Below are 17,487 nucleotides of genomic sequence, written 5' to 3'. Positions count from 1 at the left end.
TTTTTTTTTTTACATTTGAAAATTGCTAGCAGGTTTCTGAATGTAGTGTAGCATAAATAATTAAACAGAATACATATAAGATAAATTAAATGGCAAATCAGAGAGATTTGGATAAACTATGTATATGCGATAGAGTGTAATAAGGAGGTGGATTCCTAGGAGGGAGGGGGTGCATTCCAGAGGAGTAAAATGCAACTTAGTCCAGATACTATGTGTGAGAGAAAGAGGGTAAAGAGAGTCCTTCTCTAAAAATTCACCAAATATATTGTAGATGCAGATAGTGTTCAGTTTGCAATATTTTGTCCACAGGTGTGAAACAAAAAAAAAGCACTCAGGTTGGAAGAATCATCATATGTCATTCTTGGTTGCAAGATTGAACCATTGTTATATGAACAAGTGATGGGTCAAGGATTACTTTTTTGATCCATTTAAATACTGTATCCAATATAATTTAGGCCTGATTTAAGACAAAGTTAAGCACTATTTACATGGCCATTACGTACAATATGAAGCTAATATGTTGATTATTTATTTAACTGGAGTGCTATACTCCTTTAATAACAAAAATATTGATTATCGTATTGTATTTTGACCCAGGAAAAATATGGCTGAAGAATTGTCTGAAAATTAACATACTAAATACCTACATACATAAATATTTTCTACTGAAATTAAGAGAAGTGTTTAACAATGCCTCTTTGTCATTCTGATTAACTGGCCTCTACCAAGAACTCTCATTTTCTACCAATGTAAGAAGAAATAATTTGAAGATAACCTAAGCAAAATAATACTACGATTAGGAATTTGTGAAGGCATCTACGTAAATATTTGAAGGTACAGCCCTGCTACAGATGACTCTTAAGTAGGTCTAATATACTTTGGAGGAGTCTATATTTACCTGGCCCAGATTGTCAAAGTTGTATTTGTGATGCACCCATTTGTAATTGGCAGCCATGCAGTCAGACCTATTTGTGATATTTCGGATATCAACACCCAGGCAATGGTAGAATTTTCCTTTGAAAAGCTACAAGAAAAAGGGATTTTGTCAGACATTGAAAGAATAAAAGGATAAGAGATTGCTATATGAACAACATGGTGACCTAATGGTGAAGATGCTCGCCTCCCACTAAGAAGGTTAAGAGTTCAATTCTAAGTAATGGCAGATGTTTCTCTACTAGAGTGCAAAGAAAAAAATATCTGCTACATTGTGTCAGGAAGAGCATCCAGCCAGTAAATGCTTAGCTCCATCCAATTATTCAACTCTACAGGAATTATACAGTGTTGTTAAAAAAAAGGAGGGGGGGAGATTGGTGTTATATGTTTTTTATATGTTTGTACTGATTTTAAGTCATTTTTCTTACATTTGTTTGGCGTACTCAGCTGAGAATGGAAAAGGAAGGCCTCTAAAAGGGAAATTACTTCTATTCTCCACTCCTAATTCCAAAAAATAGCCTAAATTCCACCACAGAACAATAGTTTGGCAATGACTTTGGGGGATTAAAAATTGAGAATGGTAGCAGTTTGCCTCATAGAGTCCTCCAGTTCCCATCTTTATCCAGCAAACATCAATAACAATATTTTATATTTAAATAAATAAAAGACCAAAATAAATTGGTTGTAGTCCTTTGACTGCCAGAAGGCCAAATTGAAGCATAGGCCCACCTTTTATGGATGAAGATCCATAAAAACTATGTTGTAAGGAGAACAACTACTTTGCTGCATGTCTTATACATTTTGAAGTTATTCCTTCCATGAAATTGGCAATACAGACTCTAGTATATTTTTATATAAAGATAGAAGCATTACCCACTCTTACAGAAGTAGACCAAAATAAAGAGAATGCCATTTCTTTCCATCTCTAAACAGCTGTTGGAGGATGCTTGAAATGGAGGGGGGAGGGAGTCAGAGAAATAAGAAAAGGGTGTTGTTGTTTTTTTAAAAATGGTTGTCTCAAAGGCATCTCATCTCTGACCAGACATTATTTCAGCATTGAGTCCTACGATCCAACTACATCTTATTGTGGTTCAAAATCCAGACCCTAATAGCTTGTTAGTTTGAAACCTGTTCTTTTTCCACAGCACATGGGGAAAAGATCAAGAAGTAAAGCCATTAAAATAATGGACGCGATTCATTTCCAAGAGTTTTTTTTTTCTGTTGTCCTTTTTTTAGGTCACATTATTCTCCAACCACTGTTAGAGAGCCACCTTTGTATTAAGGCAGAAAGAAAATAGTCTATAACAGTGATGGCGAACCTATGGCACGCGTGACACAAGTGGCACGCGGAGCCATTTGTCAGGGCACGCGAGGCGCTAGCGCTGGCCAGCTGAGTTCACATTTTTAAAAGCTATTTTTCGCCTTCCCCAGGCTCCAGAGGCTTTATAGGAGCCTGGGGAGGGCGAAAAGAGCCTCCCCCACCCCCCCGGAGGCCCTCAGGACTTCCGGGTTGCTCGGAGGGTCGTTTTAAGCGTTCTGAAGGCTTCAGGGACCGTCCGGAGGCTTCCCTGATGCCTTTTAAGCGCTCCAAAGGCGTCAGGGAAGCCTCCGGACGGTCCTTGAAGCCTTCGGAATGCTTAAAACGACCCTCCAAGCAACCCGGAAGTCCTGAGGGCCTGGGGGGGGGGCGGGGGAGGCTCTTTTTGCCCTCCCCAGGCTCCTATAAAGCCTCTGGAGCCTGGGGAGGGCGAAAAAAGCATGTAAAAATGGGGGGGGGCGCGTTGTGCGCACATGCGCACTGGGGGATCACGTGTTGCATTATGGGTGCGACATGCCCGCACACGACCCCCCCGCGCTCCCCCCACTTGTGGCACGCGAGCCAAAAAAGGTTCGCCATCGCTGGTCTATAACAACGGTACTGCAAAGATAGAGAAAAGCTTGCGGCATCTCTTTTGACATATATGTACTGTGTCGACTTTGAACTATTATTACATGTGGGAAATTGGACATATTGATTACTAATAAATGTTAGGTTGGGGAAATGGGCAGCCCAGAAATGGAACTCTATTCATACATCCTAACCCTAAGAATGTAGGAGTGGCAGGACTGGAGGTTAAGTTAAAAGAGGGATCAGCCTAGAATCCCTATGTAGCCACAAGCGAACTACAGGTAAGTCCAACCCCCTTTAAATTTTGTGGATCCTTATCTAACTCCAAGGAGGTGCTAACCATTGCTTGAGAAGATTTCTATGCATAGGCATGATGCATAGTCTTGCTAATGCCTTGATCTTTCATGCCTGACAAAGCAAGACTAAAGATAAGAACTGGGAGAACTAGAATCCCAACACTACCAAGTTGGGGAAATCCATTTCAAACCATACTTTTCAAAAGCATTTGACACTGTAAAACAAACAAACAACCACCCCATTAATAACAACAAATACTGTATATGCCTACAATACTTTTGTATATTAGTTGATACCATACCTGCACTCCAAGAATTCCAAAGATGATAAAGAAAGCACAGCAGATGAGGACAATATTTCCAATAGGCTTGAGTGATGAAATGAGAGTTTCAACCACCAGCTTTAAACCTGGAGCACGGCTGATGACCCTGAGAAAGGAGCACTGTGAGAACTATAGGATAGAACCCAATACTTCACTTTCCATGAGAAGTATCATACCAAGAAAGTTTGCTTTGCAGTTCTGCAAGATGGTTGGCTTGGGAGATCTCGCCTTAACAAATCAGACCAAAAGCTAAACGTTAAGCAACTTACCAGGTAGTAAACCTCTCTCAAAAGTAGAAAAAAGTAACTAAAGAATTAAGGGATTTAATGTCTATGAAGGAAATTACTTTTAAAAGCTATTTTTTCTCCAAGTATGTATACCCACAGGAAATATGACCTCTGCGTAAATTTTCTGGTCCACAGGTAGTCCTTGAGTGAGGAATATTCATGCTACAGCCATAGATAATGGGGAAATAAAATGGGATCTTGAAGTTTCAGCTTCCCTCAATCATATGATCATGTTATCTGATGTTCCTTGACAGCTTCCCATAAGCAAAATCAATGGAGAAGCCTGCAAGAAGTCAGATGTTGCTTTCATGTGAGATCTTTGTTTAACCATAGCAACTTGGACTACAGGAATGGCTGTCCCTAAACAATACAATCATGTGACATCATGCCTTAGACTAGGAGTGTCAAAGTCAAGGCCCACAGGATGCTTAGATCTGGCCCATGGCACCAACCTGGAAACAGTGAAGTACAGGCCCATGGTGCCTCTGCCAGCTAAAATGGAGCTCAGGAGGGCCGTGCACAGCCCTCCCATGCTCCATTTTGGGCTGCAACGTCCTCCTGCAGTGCTCTACCAGCAAAAACAGAGTTGGGAGGGTCATGTGCAGCCCTCTTGAGCTCCATTTTCACTGGCAGAGCACTGCAGGAGGCTGTCACAGCCTTGATGCACCTCTCCCAGCCGATCCTGGGAGAGGTGCATCAAGTGATGTTGAGCTGGTCATGCCTACACTGGCCACACCCACCCAGCCCCTGTGGTCAAACACAACCCTGATGCAGCCCTCAATGAAATCAAGTTTGACACCCCTGCCTTAGACCATGTCACTCATGTGACTGAATTGTTGGTCACAATTGCTGTTGTAACCTGAGTATTACTTATAGTGTTTTCCTGCAGCTGGTGGCTCAAAGCATTGCCTGCTGCTATGGTTTGCTTGCTGCATTGCTTTTAGTAGGCCAACATCTTGGCTACTTTGTAGAGGTAGGGATACCTGTTCCCCATGCATTTCTTGCTTTTCCTGAATAATAGTTGCTGCTGGGTATGTTACAAAAGGTCTTCTTACTCACTTAATGAGTGTAATGCTTTGCCTTAGATGCTAAATACTTCTGGCTTGAAACTTGGCAGGAATACTGTTTTTTAATTGCTATTCTTTCCCCCAGAGCTACCTATTTTTGTGCTGGGCTGTATTTCTTTATTAATTATTCCACTGATGCACCGTTTCATCTTTTTGCCACTTATTTGAGTCACTCCCTGGTTGAAAGTTTATAAATAGATCAATAATAAAACAATCAACTGATTACTTTGAAGGCAAAATATAATAGCCATACTTGTGTGTTAAATGGTTGGTTCTCTAAGCTTGGCTTTTTCTTGCAGACATTTTGTTATCACACTAAGGTAAAGTTTCCCCTCACACATAGTCGTTCCCAACTCTAGGGGGCGGTGCTCATCTCCATTTCAAAGCCGAAGAGCCAGTGCTGTCCGAAGACGTCTCCGTGGTCATGTGGCTGGCATGACTAAATGCCGAAGGTGCATGGAACGCTGTTACCTTCCCACCAAAGGTGGTTCCTATTTTTCTACTTACATTTGTACATGCTTTTGAACTGCTAGGTTGGCAGAAGCTGGGACAAGTAATGGGAGCTCATTCCATTATGTGGCATTATCAGGCCATGTAACATCATTAGTGCAACCAAGATTATCGAGGCAAGCATACGGTATAAACAACCAGAAAATTTTACCCTAACATCTACTGATGATCTTACCTAGTCTGGTAATGAAATATCTGTAAGAAAACAACCAGGTCAGAGACCCTTATAACACAATTAGAATAATGATTGGTGACTAGCAGAGGTGAACAAAATTCAAACCTTCATCTCCATGGTCAAAACAGGTAGGATGGCAGCATTGCAATCCAAGCCTAACCCCTCCTATATTTGTATGTGTGATTCTTGGCTTGTGATACCACATCTGGTATCTTGCCTGTATTGACCCCTGTTGTGGATGCTGTTGTGGATGCTGATGTGGATGCTGATGTGTCAAAAGATAGTGGAAAACATAATTATTTAAAAAGCTGTTTCTTTACAGCAACTTAAAATAACATGCCACGATAGGATAGAAATATTTCTTTGAAATATCACACCAACACTTCTATAACAGGAACATCACTGAGATTCAGAGGGGGAAATATAAAGAAATAAAAAATAAGTAAACGTAGGCAAGAGTCCTGGAGAAAAATGCTCTACCAGTGAATTTTAAAGAATTCAAGGAAGACTCCTCCCGTCCCCATATGTTTCATCTTAAATGGAAGCAAATTGCTTAATATATTGAAAAAATTGAGAATAATTATCCTTAGACACAACATGGGTTTAAGAGACATGGTTAGAAGCATGGTTGGATGCAAAACCCTTCTTGGCACTAATGTTAAGAACAATCCAAGCCTTCATCACATCCACTTTTATAAAGGAAAGATTCAAGATAATTTATTTTTTTACCCCTACCCCCAAATGCTTGTCTTATTGTTTGCACTGGGTATTTTAAAAAAAATACTCAGTTCTTTAAATTGCTGTTCCTTATGCCAGCTGTTAAGATTATCATTCTTAATTGAATAGATGCAGAAGCAACAGCTACAATTTATACAAGTAATGTTAAGTCAGAAAAGATTGATTTAGTTAAGGGCATAAGGCAGGGTGGCCTCTCTTCCTTTCACTATCTGATATTGTAATTGAATTACATGAACTTGGGAAAGTCTAAAGTTAATATTTGGGGCCAGCAATAAAAATGACAATACTTTCTAAATTATTGTCTTTATTTCAAATGTTGCTGGGCAAACGTCCAAACACAACATGTAATAAAGTGGCAAAAGTTAATCAATGAGTTTATTCATAGTAATAATACATCCACGTGTTAAAAAAAAATAGAAGCAATCTACCTAGAGAAAACTGGAAACCTCCTAATTCAAAGTTATATTGCATAGTATTCCAAGTATTTTTAAATAAATAACTTTAAAGAGAATTCACAAGTTTCATGGAATTTCCTTTGGAAATTGGTTTTTACCAAGCAATCTCTCCCCCCTACCCATGAAACTGAACAATAATTAAATATATTCACAATCACTGAAAAGAGATGTTCTGCAAATGACAATATTTATGAACACAGGAGAACTATTTTTTTTTCTTTTAAGAGCTTTACCTTACATTAAATCCTGATGGGATTAGCCCATCCCACCCAGGCTGGTAGAATGCTGTGGAGCCCACCAGACAAATAATTTCAGCTGGTGGGCTGGTGGGCTCTAGAAGAAGAGCCTTTTCTGCTGTGACTCCCACCCTCTGCAACAGCCTGCCCTCCGAAGGGAGATCTGTACCCTCCCTTTCCACTTTCTCGAAAGACCTTGAAGACATGTATGTGCCACCTAGCTTGGGGCTCCAATGGGATACGGCATTTTGGAGGTGGCATTTTGGAGTAAATAACACCCCACTTCCTCCCTGTATGCACTTTGATCCCTCTCCATCCTGGTTAGTTTTATTTCAATTTCAATTTCAATTTATGATCTTTATTTATTGCTTTAATGTTTTAGTGCATTTTAATTGAATGTGTGGAGTCACCTCTGGTGAGATGGGTGGCATGCACATTTAATTAATTAATCAATACAGTAAATAAACTCTGTTGCCTTAATTTCAAACAGTGACTGACTTTTTTTTTCATAGTCCTTACACCTAGTCAACCTTGGCTGCTCTAAAAATCTGAAACAGAGTCAAATTTCCCTATTATGGAGATGGGGATTACCAGAAAATCCATAGATTAGATTAGCAGTTGAGGTAAACACCTCTGAAGAAGGCAATGGTAACTCATTTTTCTATTGTTGGCAAGAAAGCCCTGTCTACATGCAAGAAAACACTAGGAGCTGAGTTTGATTTGAGAGAGGCTTTACCTTACTAAATTCTTTTATTTGGCCAAACACATGAGAGAAAATAAAATGCAGGGTTATTATATAGGTGAGGTCTATTTTCTTGGATCTTACCTCAGGGGGCGTAAAGTGCGCAGAAGTCGGAGAACTCTTAGCACTCCTAGGATTTTGGCTCCTCCAGCAGAAGCTACCGAAACTACAATATCAATAATGGATACAAACACCAAAAAGCCATCCAAGATATTCCAACTACTGCGTAGGTAGGCCTGTTCTCCAAAATACAGACCAAGAGAGACTACCTAGAGAAGATTAAGGACCATATGAGCATGTGAAATGAAACAATGAATCAGTAAAGCTAAATCATACCTTTAGTGAGGTACACTTCTTATTCCTCAAAAATGGATTAATTAGGTCACAGAATTCATTGTAATAATGACAGGTAAACAATTACCGTAAATACAATAACCAACTGCGCCAACATGCTGTTTATCTCTTTCAGCAGAATAAATTTTGAGAAAAAGAGGAATCAGAATTGGAAGCTTTGACTAGTTCCTCCAAGAAATATCTTGTATAAAGTTATTAAACAACTTCAAGATGCTGATGACATCTAGTCCCTCTTATTGTACACAACTTTTCATCCACATACAGATGATTATTCGTTTTAGTTAAGTAAGAATAGATATGAAATGTTTACAGATTCAGTCTGTAGAAGGAAATTGAAAAAGGAAGCTCCAAGGCCATGCTAAATATTTATTCATTTTTATTTTTGGATTGAAATGGATTTTCTCTCATCCAAAGAAGAATAAATAACTGGGGAGAAGCATCATTGAAATGCTTGAAAGTGCAAGCTTTTAACTTCTTTCCGTCCAAAGATCTGGCTTTTTTCTAAATTAATTTTAGCTAATTGGGAATCATGTAATGAACTTGATAATAGTAGTTAAACAACTACTAAATCTATTTTTCTATCTGTTGAAATGAGTGCAAACAAAGCCAATTCATAACGAAGGTAATCCTTTCTCAACAGAATGTTTTTCCCTTTTCACAGCACTGAAAAATTCTGTGACACCATCCGATGAAAATAATTGTGAAAATGGCACTCTTTTTCCACTTAAGATATTAGTTGAGCCAGCGCAGCAAGAATGACTTGGCAGTGGGTAACTTACCTTCAGTGTCATCTCAGCAACAAAGATTGCTGTGAAGATGTAATTGGACACCGTGAGGAAGATTCTCTCCTAGAACAATCAAAGGCAGCCTCAAAATAGATATAATAAGTATCTTTCCATTTAAATTATTGCAACGGGCTTGGGGAAATGGTGCTTACATTAAGGTTAAGAATTGCTATGATTGAAAATATAGTGTATTTGTGTATGTTGTCTCAAAAGCATCTCCCAACCCAGCATTTTAAATAATTTGCTTTGTTCTCCCCCTGTGCAATCATACAATTAAATTCCTTTTAGGCAGAAATGTATTTGTATCAACCAGCAACTAAAGTATTTTTTTTTCTTATTTGGGACACAAATATCTTTAAAAATACAAACACAAATATATCATGTGTATTATTATACCCTCTTGGTCACACTATGCAGGCATGCCCAAGGAGATGGGTCTTCCTCATCTATCAGATATATCTTTATGGGAGTCCAGTCACTATCCTACATACCTTAACTATGAATAGACACAAGAACAGTCTTCTACCACTTGAATACTATTTATATCCCTATGATCTTTGTTACGCTCTGAAACAAACGTCTCTGGATATTTCAGAACAGCATAAAGTGTTCTTAGAATTAAACCCAGTTATGGTATACAGTACTATTTAGAGGCTGAAGAAAACCTTTATGAGTTTCTAACTCTTAAAATTACAAGTCTACTCATTATTACACAAAGCTACTCACTGTGCTCCTCTGTTCAATCTCAGGTCTCTCCAAGGCAATAGTAACACAGTTCAAGAAAATGAAGGCCAGGACAATATAATCAAATAGCTTATGAGCAATGATAGTTTGGCAGAGAATGCGAAATCTGGAAGACAGTTGGATAAACTATGAAAGGTTATCTATGAATATATGTACAATGGACACATCATGGTCATAGCAGGCCTCCCCATGCATCCCAGTTCACATTAACAAAATTTGGTGGCAAACCCACCAGTTTTCAAACACATCCTCTTCAGACATTTGTTTCATCCCCAAAAGGTTTAATACACCTATTTTATAGTGAACAAGCTCCTTGGTGATATCATCCCATCCTTACAAACATGACTTCATCCTTGATGGCCTAAAAAAAAATTCCAGTCTTTGATTAGAAAAAGTTGTGCATACATGGTTGACAGAGACACCTGGAAGATTTAAAGGAAGAAGGGCAAATGGGATGGAAAAGGGTGCAACATTAAACTTTAGATGTTAATCAAAATTGAAAAATAGAAAGAGTTATGGATAGTCTTCAACTTCCTCAATTCACCAGAATTGAGGCCAATTTTTTTGTTGCTAGTTTTGCCCCATTTTATGGTATTTCTTGCCACAGTTGTTAAGTGAATCAATGCAGTTGCTCAGTTAGCAACATGGTTGTTAAGTGACTCTGGCTTCCCCGTTGTCTTTGCTTGTCAGAAGGTCGAAAAAGATGATCATGCAACTCTAGGATACTGCGATCGTCATAAATACGAACCAGCTGCCAAACATCTGAATTTTGAACATGTGTCCATGGGGATGCTGCAGTGGTTGTTAGTGTGAAAAACGGTCATAAGTCATTTTTCAATGTTGTGGTAATTTGGAATGGTCACTAAACAAACTGTTGTAAATTGAGGACCACATGTAGTTATTTTCTACTTGATAGTACATAATTGATCAATCAACTTGCATTTTAAAAGCAAGAATAGATTCCTTAGTTTCTGTAAGACTTCCTATTGAATTGCAATATTATTTGCTCAGGGCATGTTGTAGGAGCCTGTATTTTCTCAAATGCAACTATTGTGTGGCAACCACATGTTTATGAATGCAGTTTTTATAATGTGATACACCAATGCATACTTTCGTACTTTGGGAGATGTAGGAACATTTTGAAAGGTTAAGGATTTTGTATTTACTCCTTAAGCACCATGCCACAAGTCACAACACACTGCTGCAATTATCCATGAAGTGGGCAGTCATGATGTTGTTGTTAAGCATGGCAAGTATATGCATCTCTACTTAATAAGGACGGAAATGCAGGTTTAAAAATAGATACTGAGTGATTATGCAGAAAAAAACAAATTTCTTGCCTGCATACCTGTTATGCCGACAGAGATCAAAGGAGAAAGTGGGAGAAAATGTTTCAAAGTAGATTCTACAGCTCTAAATAATCTTCACTGGTTTTCAAAGTGGATAAACCTAAATGCATATGATTTGAGAATATGCTGAAACTATAATCATTGGGGAAATAGAGCCAGAGTAATATGGGAAAAGTACAAAACACTAAGTTAAAAAAAAAATCAGGAGAATGGGATGATGATGTATATTTTACACCACTTGGTCTTAAGATAAAATGCCACTATAGAGTCACCTGGAAAATACGGAAAGCAAAATTCAAAAGCAAGACCAAAGGAAGGGTTGGGGAGGGAAAGAAAAAGGAGCAATGTTTCATTATTGTTCCTAATTTTATAGTATGACTAGCTGATAACCTGGTGTTGCCCGAGTATTTATTTATAGAGTGGAAATGTCTGGACCAAAATTAATTTTTAATGTTGGATTTTCCCCCTTACCAGAGGGAGCCCCCTTGTGGAGTACTGTGAAACCATTACCATGGCAAGTCCACTGTACAGTAGAAGTCATTTTACAACAGTACAGTAGAATCCATTTTAAGGCACAACAGGCTGTATCTTAACAGAACACATAGCCCAAGGGGTTTTAGGGGTGTCTTACCCCACAATATTTTTTTCCAGAGAGTAAGTCATCTGTGTACCAAGTTCGGTTGAAATTGCTCGAGGTGCTCCAAAGGTATGCTGGAACACACACACACACACACATACACACACACACACACTTATATATAGAGAGATAACCTGAATATACAATTGAAAAGTAAGTCTTCTTGTATGACTGCAAACAGTTAAATCATTTCTACGCTAAAATTGAAGACAGGGTGATAAATCCATATTTGAATCTCCGTTCCCTAAAACACAAGTGAATGAAACATACTTGTTTTCTGGTGAGAATAAATAGATGGACCAATCTTCCCGCAACTCACACCAGTCTGGCTTGTAGGCTTCTATCATCTTCTTTATACGGAAACACAGGCTCTGTAGAGGCAGAAGCAGAAAATCAGGAGCAGTTGAGCAGTACTTTTCCCCCTTTCTTCTGTATCTATCATGCCCAACTGAAAATCACTCATGTACTGATCTTTAGTTGTTCACTATCTAACATTATAGATATTAATTATAATCACTATAATCACTTCTGCATGTTATAAAAACATAACAATGATTATACCAATAAGGCCATGATACATAATCAGAGAATTCAGAAGTATTGCTCTGATCTGTCATGAAATTGTTTATCACATAGGAATGGAATGGAAGAACAATGAATAACAGCTAGAATACTGCAGTAAAATAATTTGCTTTGAGACTCTTGAACTGTTTGGATTGTCTCTCAATCTACTTTTCCTCCTTAATGGGATGCTACGATGACATCTTCTTCCAGGGATCACTGTAGAAGGAATCACACTAAAGCTTTGTTGTGATTTTTCTTTTTCATCTGTTCATTTACTACATTTTTTTCTCATTTTTAAATTTTGTTTAGTAAAGATAGAACGTATATTGCAGAACCATCTCATCCCAACGGGATTGGCCTACCCCACCCAGGCCAGCAGAAGAGGCATGCTGCTGCGGGCCCCATTGGCCAAGGCATTCTGGCAGGTCCAGGAGAAGAGCCTTCTCTGCCACAGCACCTGCCTTTTGGATCATCCTGCTCCCCAGAATGAGGTCGGTTCCAGCCTTCCTGACTTTTCACAAGAAAACCTGGCTCTGCCAGTTGGCCTGGAGCTCCTATGAGGGGGCTTCAAGTTGGAGGTTGCTGACAGACATGTTCATTCCACTACCTCCCTTCCCATCTTTTAGTTAAAGTTGAGTATTTATCTTTTTATTGTTGATAGGTTTTGTAATGTTTTATCTTTTTAATATTGTAAAGCACCCAGTTACCTTGTGATAAGGTATGTGGTCAATACATTTAAATGAATGAATGAATGAACGAATAAATATTTACATAATCTATCTCTTCATCATCCTCTCCATGGTCTTTCCGATTGTTCATTTCTGGAAAGATATCCTTAGCGATTGTGGGCATTTTACCATTGCAGTCCTGGTGCTTGTTTGACCCTAGAGACACTCCTATCTTCCATGATGGCTTGTGCCCGGATGAGACTGCTGGAGCCAATTCCAGTTCAGAGGAATCTTTGGTATCCAATGAAAATGTCCGTCGATGATGGTGAATTACTGGCCTTTCTCCTTCTGCCTCTGTTATCGTGTGCCGCTCCCCAGATAGAAGTGATTCATGTTCAGCTGAAAAAGGCTTGTGTTTGAGGCTCTGTCCTCGAGCAAGGTTGTTCCAACTGGAACGTCTGCTTCCCCAGCCTCCGCTATGATACCGAGCCCCGTGGTGATGAGAGCTACGCGAGCTAGACTGTAAGAAAGCCAAAAGAAAAAAAAACATTTAGTGCTCCCACTCAAAACAAGAGGTTGACATAGTTTCAGTCATGCACCAACATATTTTTATTTATTTGTTATACATTTTATACTACTGCATTTGTAAGACTTAACTCCCACCTAATGTTCCCTTCTCAAAAAAACAAGAGTAATGAAATAGATAAGTGGACTAATGCATGGAAAAATGAGAAAAACTCTTCAGTTTCTTTTCATCTTATTCAGTAACTGAGGGTGTTACAAATATTCAGCGTTCTCCTTTTGGATGCATCACTTTTCTTTGTTTTTATCCTACCCTTTTTCATGTATCACTCAAGGTGATGAACGCCCACAATAATTCTTCTTCCTCCTATTTTCCCCATTTTTCATGTCTAAAGTGGAATTAGAACTTACAGCTTCTTGGTTTTTAGGCCAACACCTTAATCACTACACCAAATTGGCTCTTTAAGTGAAAACTTAATTAAAAACATTTAATTACACATATAATTAATGCACTAAATCACTTAATTAAACGTTTAAAATATAGCCTTATTTTTTTAAAAAAAGTAATATTAATGGAAATAGTTATAAGACTCCAGGTGGTGTCAGTTCCACTAGATAGGCCAGACCAGGAAATAAACTCCACAGACAGGCCAAAACTACTTTGATTGAAATTCGCTATAGTAACACAATTTTTCAAACCTAGCTCTGCTGTATCTCCTCTCTCTGCTTATACTCGTATGATTTAATGAAGCATCTGCCTGAGCCTCCACCAAATATTATATGACATCTTATAATGACACTTTGGTAACAAATATTGTGTATCTCCATCAACGTCATCTCCCTTAGTCTCTCTAGGTGGCAAACACAATGGAAAAAGATCTTCTCTCCTTTTGTGAATCCTATTCAAGTAAATGTCTTCTTTAATATGATGACTATTATCATTCAAGACCACTTTTTGCTGAAATGGAATTGAACTTTGTTCTTTGTCTCCAAGTCTAGGATTGTGTCTAGTATGGATGGGAAATTTCTAACTCCCCCAGACTATGTTGGACTCCCAAATTATCATCCTAGCTCAGTGATGGTGAACCTATGGCACGCGTGCCACAAGTGGCATGCGGAGCCATTTGTCAGGGCACGCGAGGCGCTGCCCTGTCAGCTGGCCAGTGTGCATGCGCGCGCTGGCCAGCTGAGATCACCTTTTTAAAAGCTATTTTTCGCCTTTCCCAGGCTCCAGAGGCTTTATAGGAGCCTGGGGAGGGCGAAAAGAGCCTCCCCCCCCGGAGGCTTCAGGGACTGTCCGGAGGCTTCCCTGAAGCCTTTGTAATGCTTAAAACCACCCTCCGAGGGTTGCTCGGAGGGTCGTTTTAAGCGCTCCGAAGGCTTCAGGGACCGTCCGGAGGCTTCCCTGATGCCTTTGGAGCGCTTAAAACGACCCTCCGAGCAAACCAGAAGTGACTTCCGGTTTGCTCGGAGGGTGGTTTTAAGCGTTCCGAAGGCTTCAGGGAAGCCTCCGGACGGTCCCTGGAGCCTCCGGAGGGCCTCCGGGGGGGTGGGCAGGGGAGGCTCTTTTCGCCCTCCCCAGGTTCCTATAAAGCCTCTGGAGCCTGGGGAGGCCGAAAAAGGCATGTAAAAATTGGGGGGGGGGCGCGTTGTGCGGCATGTGCACTGGGGGATTGCGTGTTGCATTATGGGTGTGGCACGCCCGCACACGCCCCCCGCACTCCCCCCACTTGTGGCACGCGAGCCAAAAAAGGTTCACCATCGCTGTCCTAGCTGGTGGTCATAACAAAAGATAGTATGATACAATCATCTGGAGAGTCAAAGACTGTCCTTTGAGCACATCAAGCTAGTTTATTTGTAAATTAGAAAAGTAAAGGCTTACACTAGATATACATTTAATTGCATTGTTCTTATTTTTATTACATCACAGCCAGTAGTTGTCAATTCTTCGGTATCAATTCTTAGCTATTTTGTATAATCCTATTCCTTTCAATATAGGGGAAAATAATCAATTATCCCCTTTGCTACCATGTTAAATGAAGAGGGGTAGGGAAAGTGCATAGATATCAATCAAACATGCTTATTGCAGAATATATAAGTGGAAAAGTTTACATAATGATTCTACTAATTAAAGGCCAAATTCTCAAATATTGGAGTTGGAAGATGATCCTAATATACTGTACAACTGTTAACTTAAGTATGTTGCAGATGGATTTAAATTTATTTACTAAAGACATCACACTGCTTTTCCGAGATTCAAGGGCCATGAGGATATCTGACTGCAGAGTATTGCGGGATGGATTCATCATTCCAGCACTTGCCCCAGGCTGGTTTAGACAAGGAAGGCTGGGGTCAAGATGTCCATTTGGAGTCATGGGAATTGCACAAAGCTTTGGATCTGAGAAAAAAGCAAAAACAAAACAGACAAAACACAGAGAGAAAGAGAGATAATATCCAGGGAAGATGTTTTAAAAGTAATTTGTGCTGTAAAATAAACAGTTCAACATACATATATTCTAATCCTATAGGTTATGCCTGTAGAAAACAAGGAACAATATGGAAATAAATTAATCCCTTTTCCCTCTTTCTTCATGTTCCTGTTCTAATAAGGTTTTATGCTATGCTTACAGAAGCTTGGAAATATTTGAGGAAACTCTGCTCCATTAAAGTGAAAAAAAAACCCCTTATCCTTTAATATTTGTTTAACATTTACCACCATAAGTTTCTTTCACTGTAACAGAATGAGAACTACTAGAGTAGGCAAAGATAGTCCAGTGGTAACAGTTCAGAAGTAAATTTGTGCTGAATACACAGGTGTCTGCAGCTCGCCACAATGATACCAGAATGACAAAATGTATGTTATGAAATCACAAAGCAAGCACCATCACACTTTTGCTCCTGCATCACAAATATGCAAGGGGTGAAATTTGTGTCATCATTTTATTTGCACATTTCATCCCCAATCCCAAATTTAATAAAAGTAAGCAGATTGGAATGGTGCAATGTATTTTCCATTCTTCAAATGAGTTGGAGACTATAATTGCCATCGTTCCCAGCTAGCATCAAATTTTGTACATGCACTGCAATTTTAGGTAAACAAAAAAATGAGAATTACCAAGCTAGGAGAGAAAACTAAATACCAGGAGTAATTTGTGGCGCTGGATATCATTCTCTGTCCTTCTTTTGATTGAAAATAGGGGAAATCGACTTTTATAGCCATTGGCATGTCTGGTGCGAAATTGGAGTGCAAAAACATACAACATTACTCAGAGAAACACTGCAAAATGCAATTTCTCATTTGTGTTTGGTCTTCAAATGCTAAAGTTCTGATTTCCTTTTCAGTCTTTGTTTCCAAAAGTGATTGCTTGGACTCATCTTTCTTAGATCTTTTGAACTTCTTCCAACATAGATTGTTCCTGCAAGTTGACTTAGCTTTATAATCTATATAATTGAGCTTTCTCATGCTCTTTTAAAATATTCTGAATTGTTAACTTTGGCAAGAAATCTTTTTGTAGCCAAGGGTCATGCTTGATGCTTTTAAGGTGGCTCAGGCTTGCAAAGTGTGCAGATAATCATATCACTTGCCTGGGCCTGGGCTTTTATTTTGCTTTCGTGATAAACTTGTTTTAGAGCTTATACAACAGTTTTCATCCATTTCCCATTTCAAAATGTCAGAAAATTGTGCCATTGCTTTTCAGAAATCATAGCTCCAAGGGCAGCAAAATGGAGATCTGACAAGCTTCGTGTAATTCTAGGTTCAGATTGCTCTTCCCAAATGTATTGATCAATTTCTTTCATCTTGGCTTTTACTGATTTAATTCATCCAAAATTTGGTGTTGCTAAATCAGTAGCCACTAGATATTTCATTATGGTTTTGAAAGTTAACTATTTTTTGTGCAGTTTGAGCACTAGGGGTCTGATTGAAACTCAACTGAGAAACTGATTTGAACACTTTTATCATCATTATTGTTATGCCAATGAAACTATATTAATTTTATCAGGATTGCATAAACCTCTGTTATGCAATCCTGTTAAGAATGATATTCTTAAGTTATGCATCTTGAATAGAAGAAAGAACATCTGAATTTCTGCATTGTAATGCAACAAATATTCCTTAGAAATGTATGTGAACTGCAAATGTAAATGGACTGAAGGATTCGTCTCTGTGGATCCAGAGCATATCTTGGAGCAAAAGGAAGGAAGGAAGGAAGGAA

General features: G+C 38.9%; 1 protein-coding gene across 1 annotated transcript in view; it reads right to left on the bottom strand.

Moving 5' to 3' along the window:
* CACNA1I (calcium voltage-gated channel subunit alpha1 I) overlaps positions 1-17,487 on the bottom strand; it is a gene marked incomplete at its 5' end in the record, with an annotated part of 332,383 nt that overhangs the window by 39,142 nt on the left and 275,754 nt on the right. Inside the window, 8 exons of the mRNA XM_081958124.1 lie at positions 899-1,024; positions 3,420-3,546; positions 7,735-7,919; positions 8,784-8,852; positions 9,516-9,639; positions 11,790-11,890; positions 12,855-13,271; positions 15,502-15,671. Of these exons, the coding sequence (XP_081814250.1) occupies positions 899-1,024; positions 3,420-3,546; positions 7,735-7,919; positions 8,784-8,852; positions 9,516-9,639; positions 11,790-11,890; positions 12,855-13,271; positions 15,502-15,671 (1,319 nt within the window). The remainder of the gene's footprint in view (positions 1-898; positions 1,025-3,419; positions 3,547-7,734; positions 7,920-8,783; positions 8,853-9,515; positions 9,640-11,789; positions 11,891-12,854; positions 13,272-15,501; positions 15,672-17,487) is intronic.

Source organism: Natrix helvetica, assembly GCF_964273705.1.
Source record: "Natrix helvetica genome assembly, chromosome: 6".
Lineage (NCBI taxonomy): Eukaryota > Metazoa > Chordata > Lepidosauria > Squamata > Natricidae > Natrix > Natrix helvetica.
This window is presented reverse-complemented; position numbering and strand designations above follow the sequence as displayed.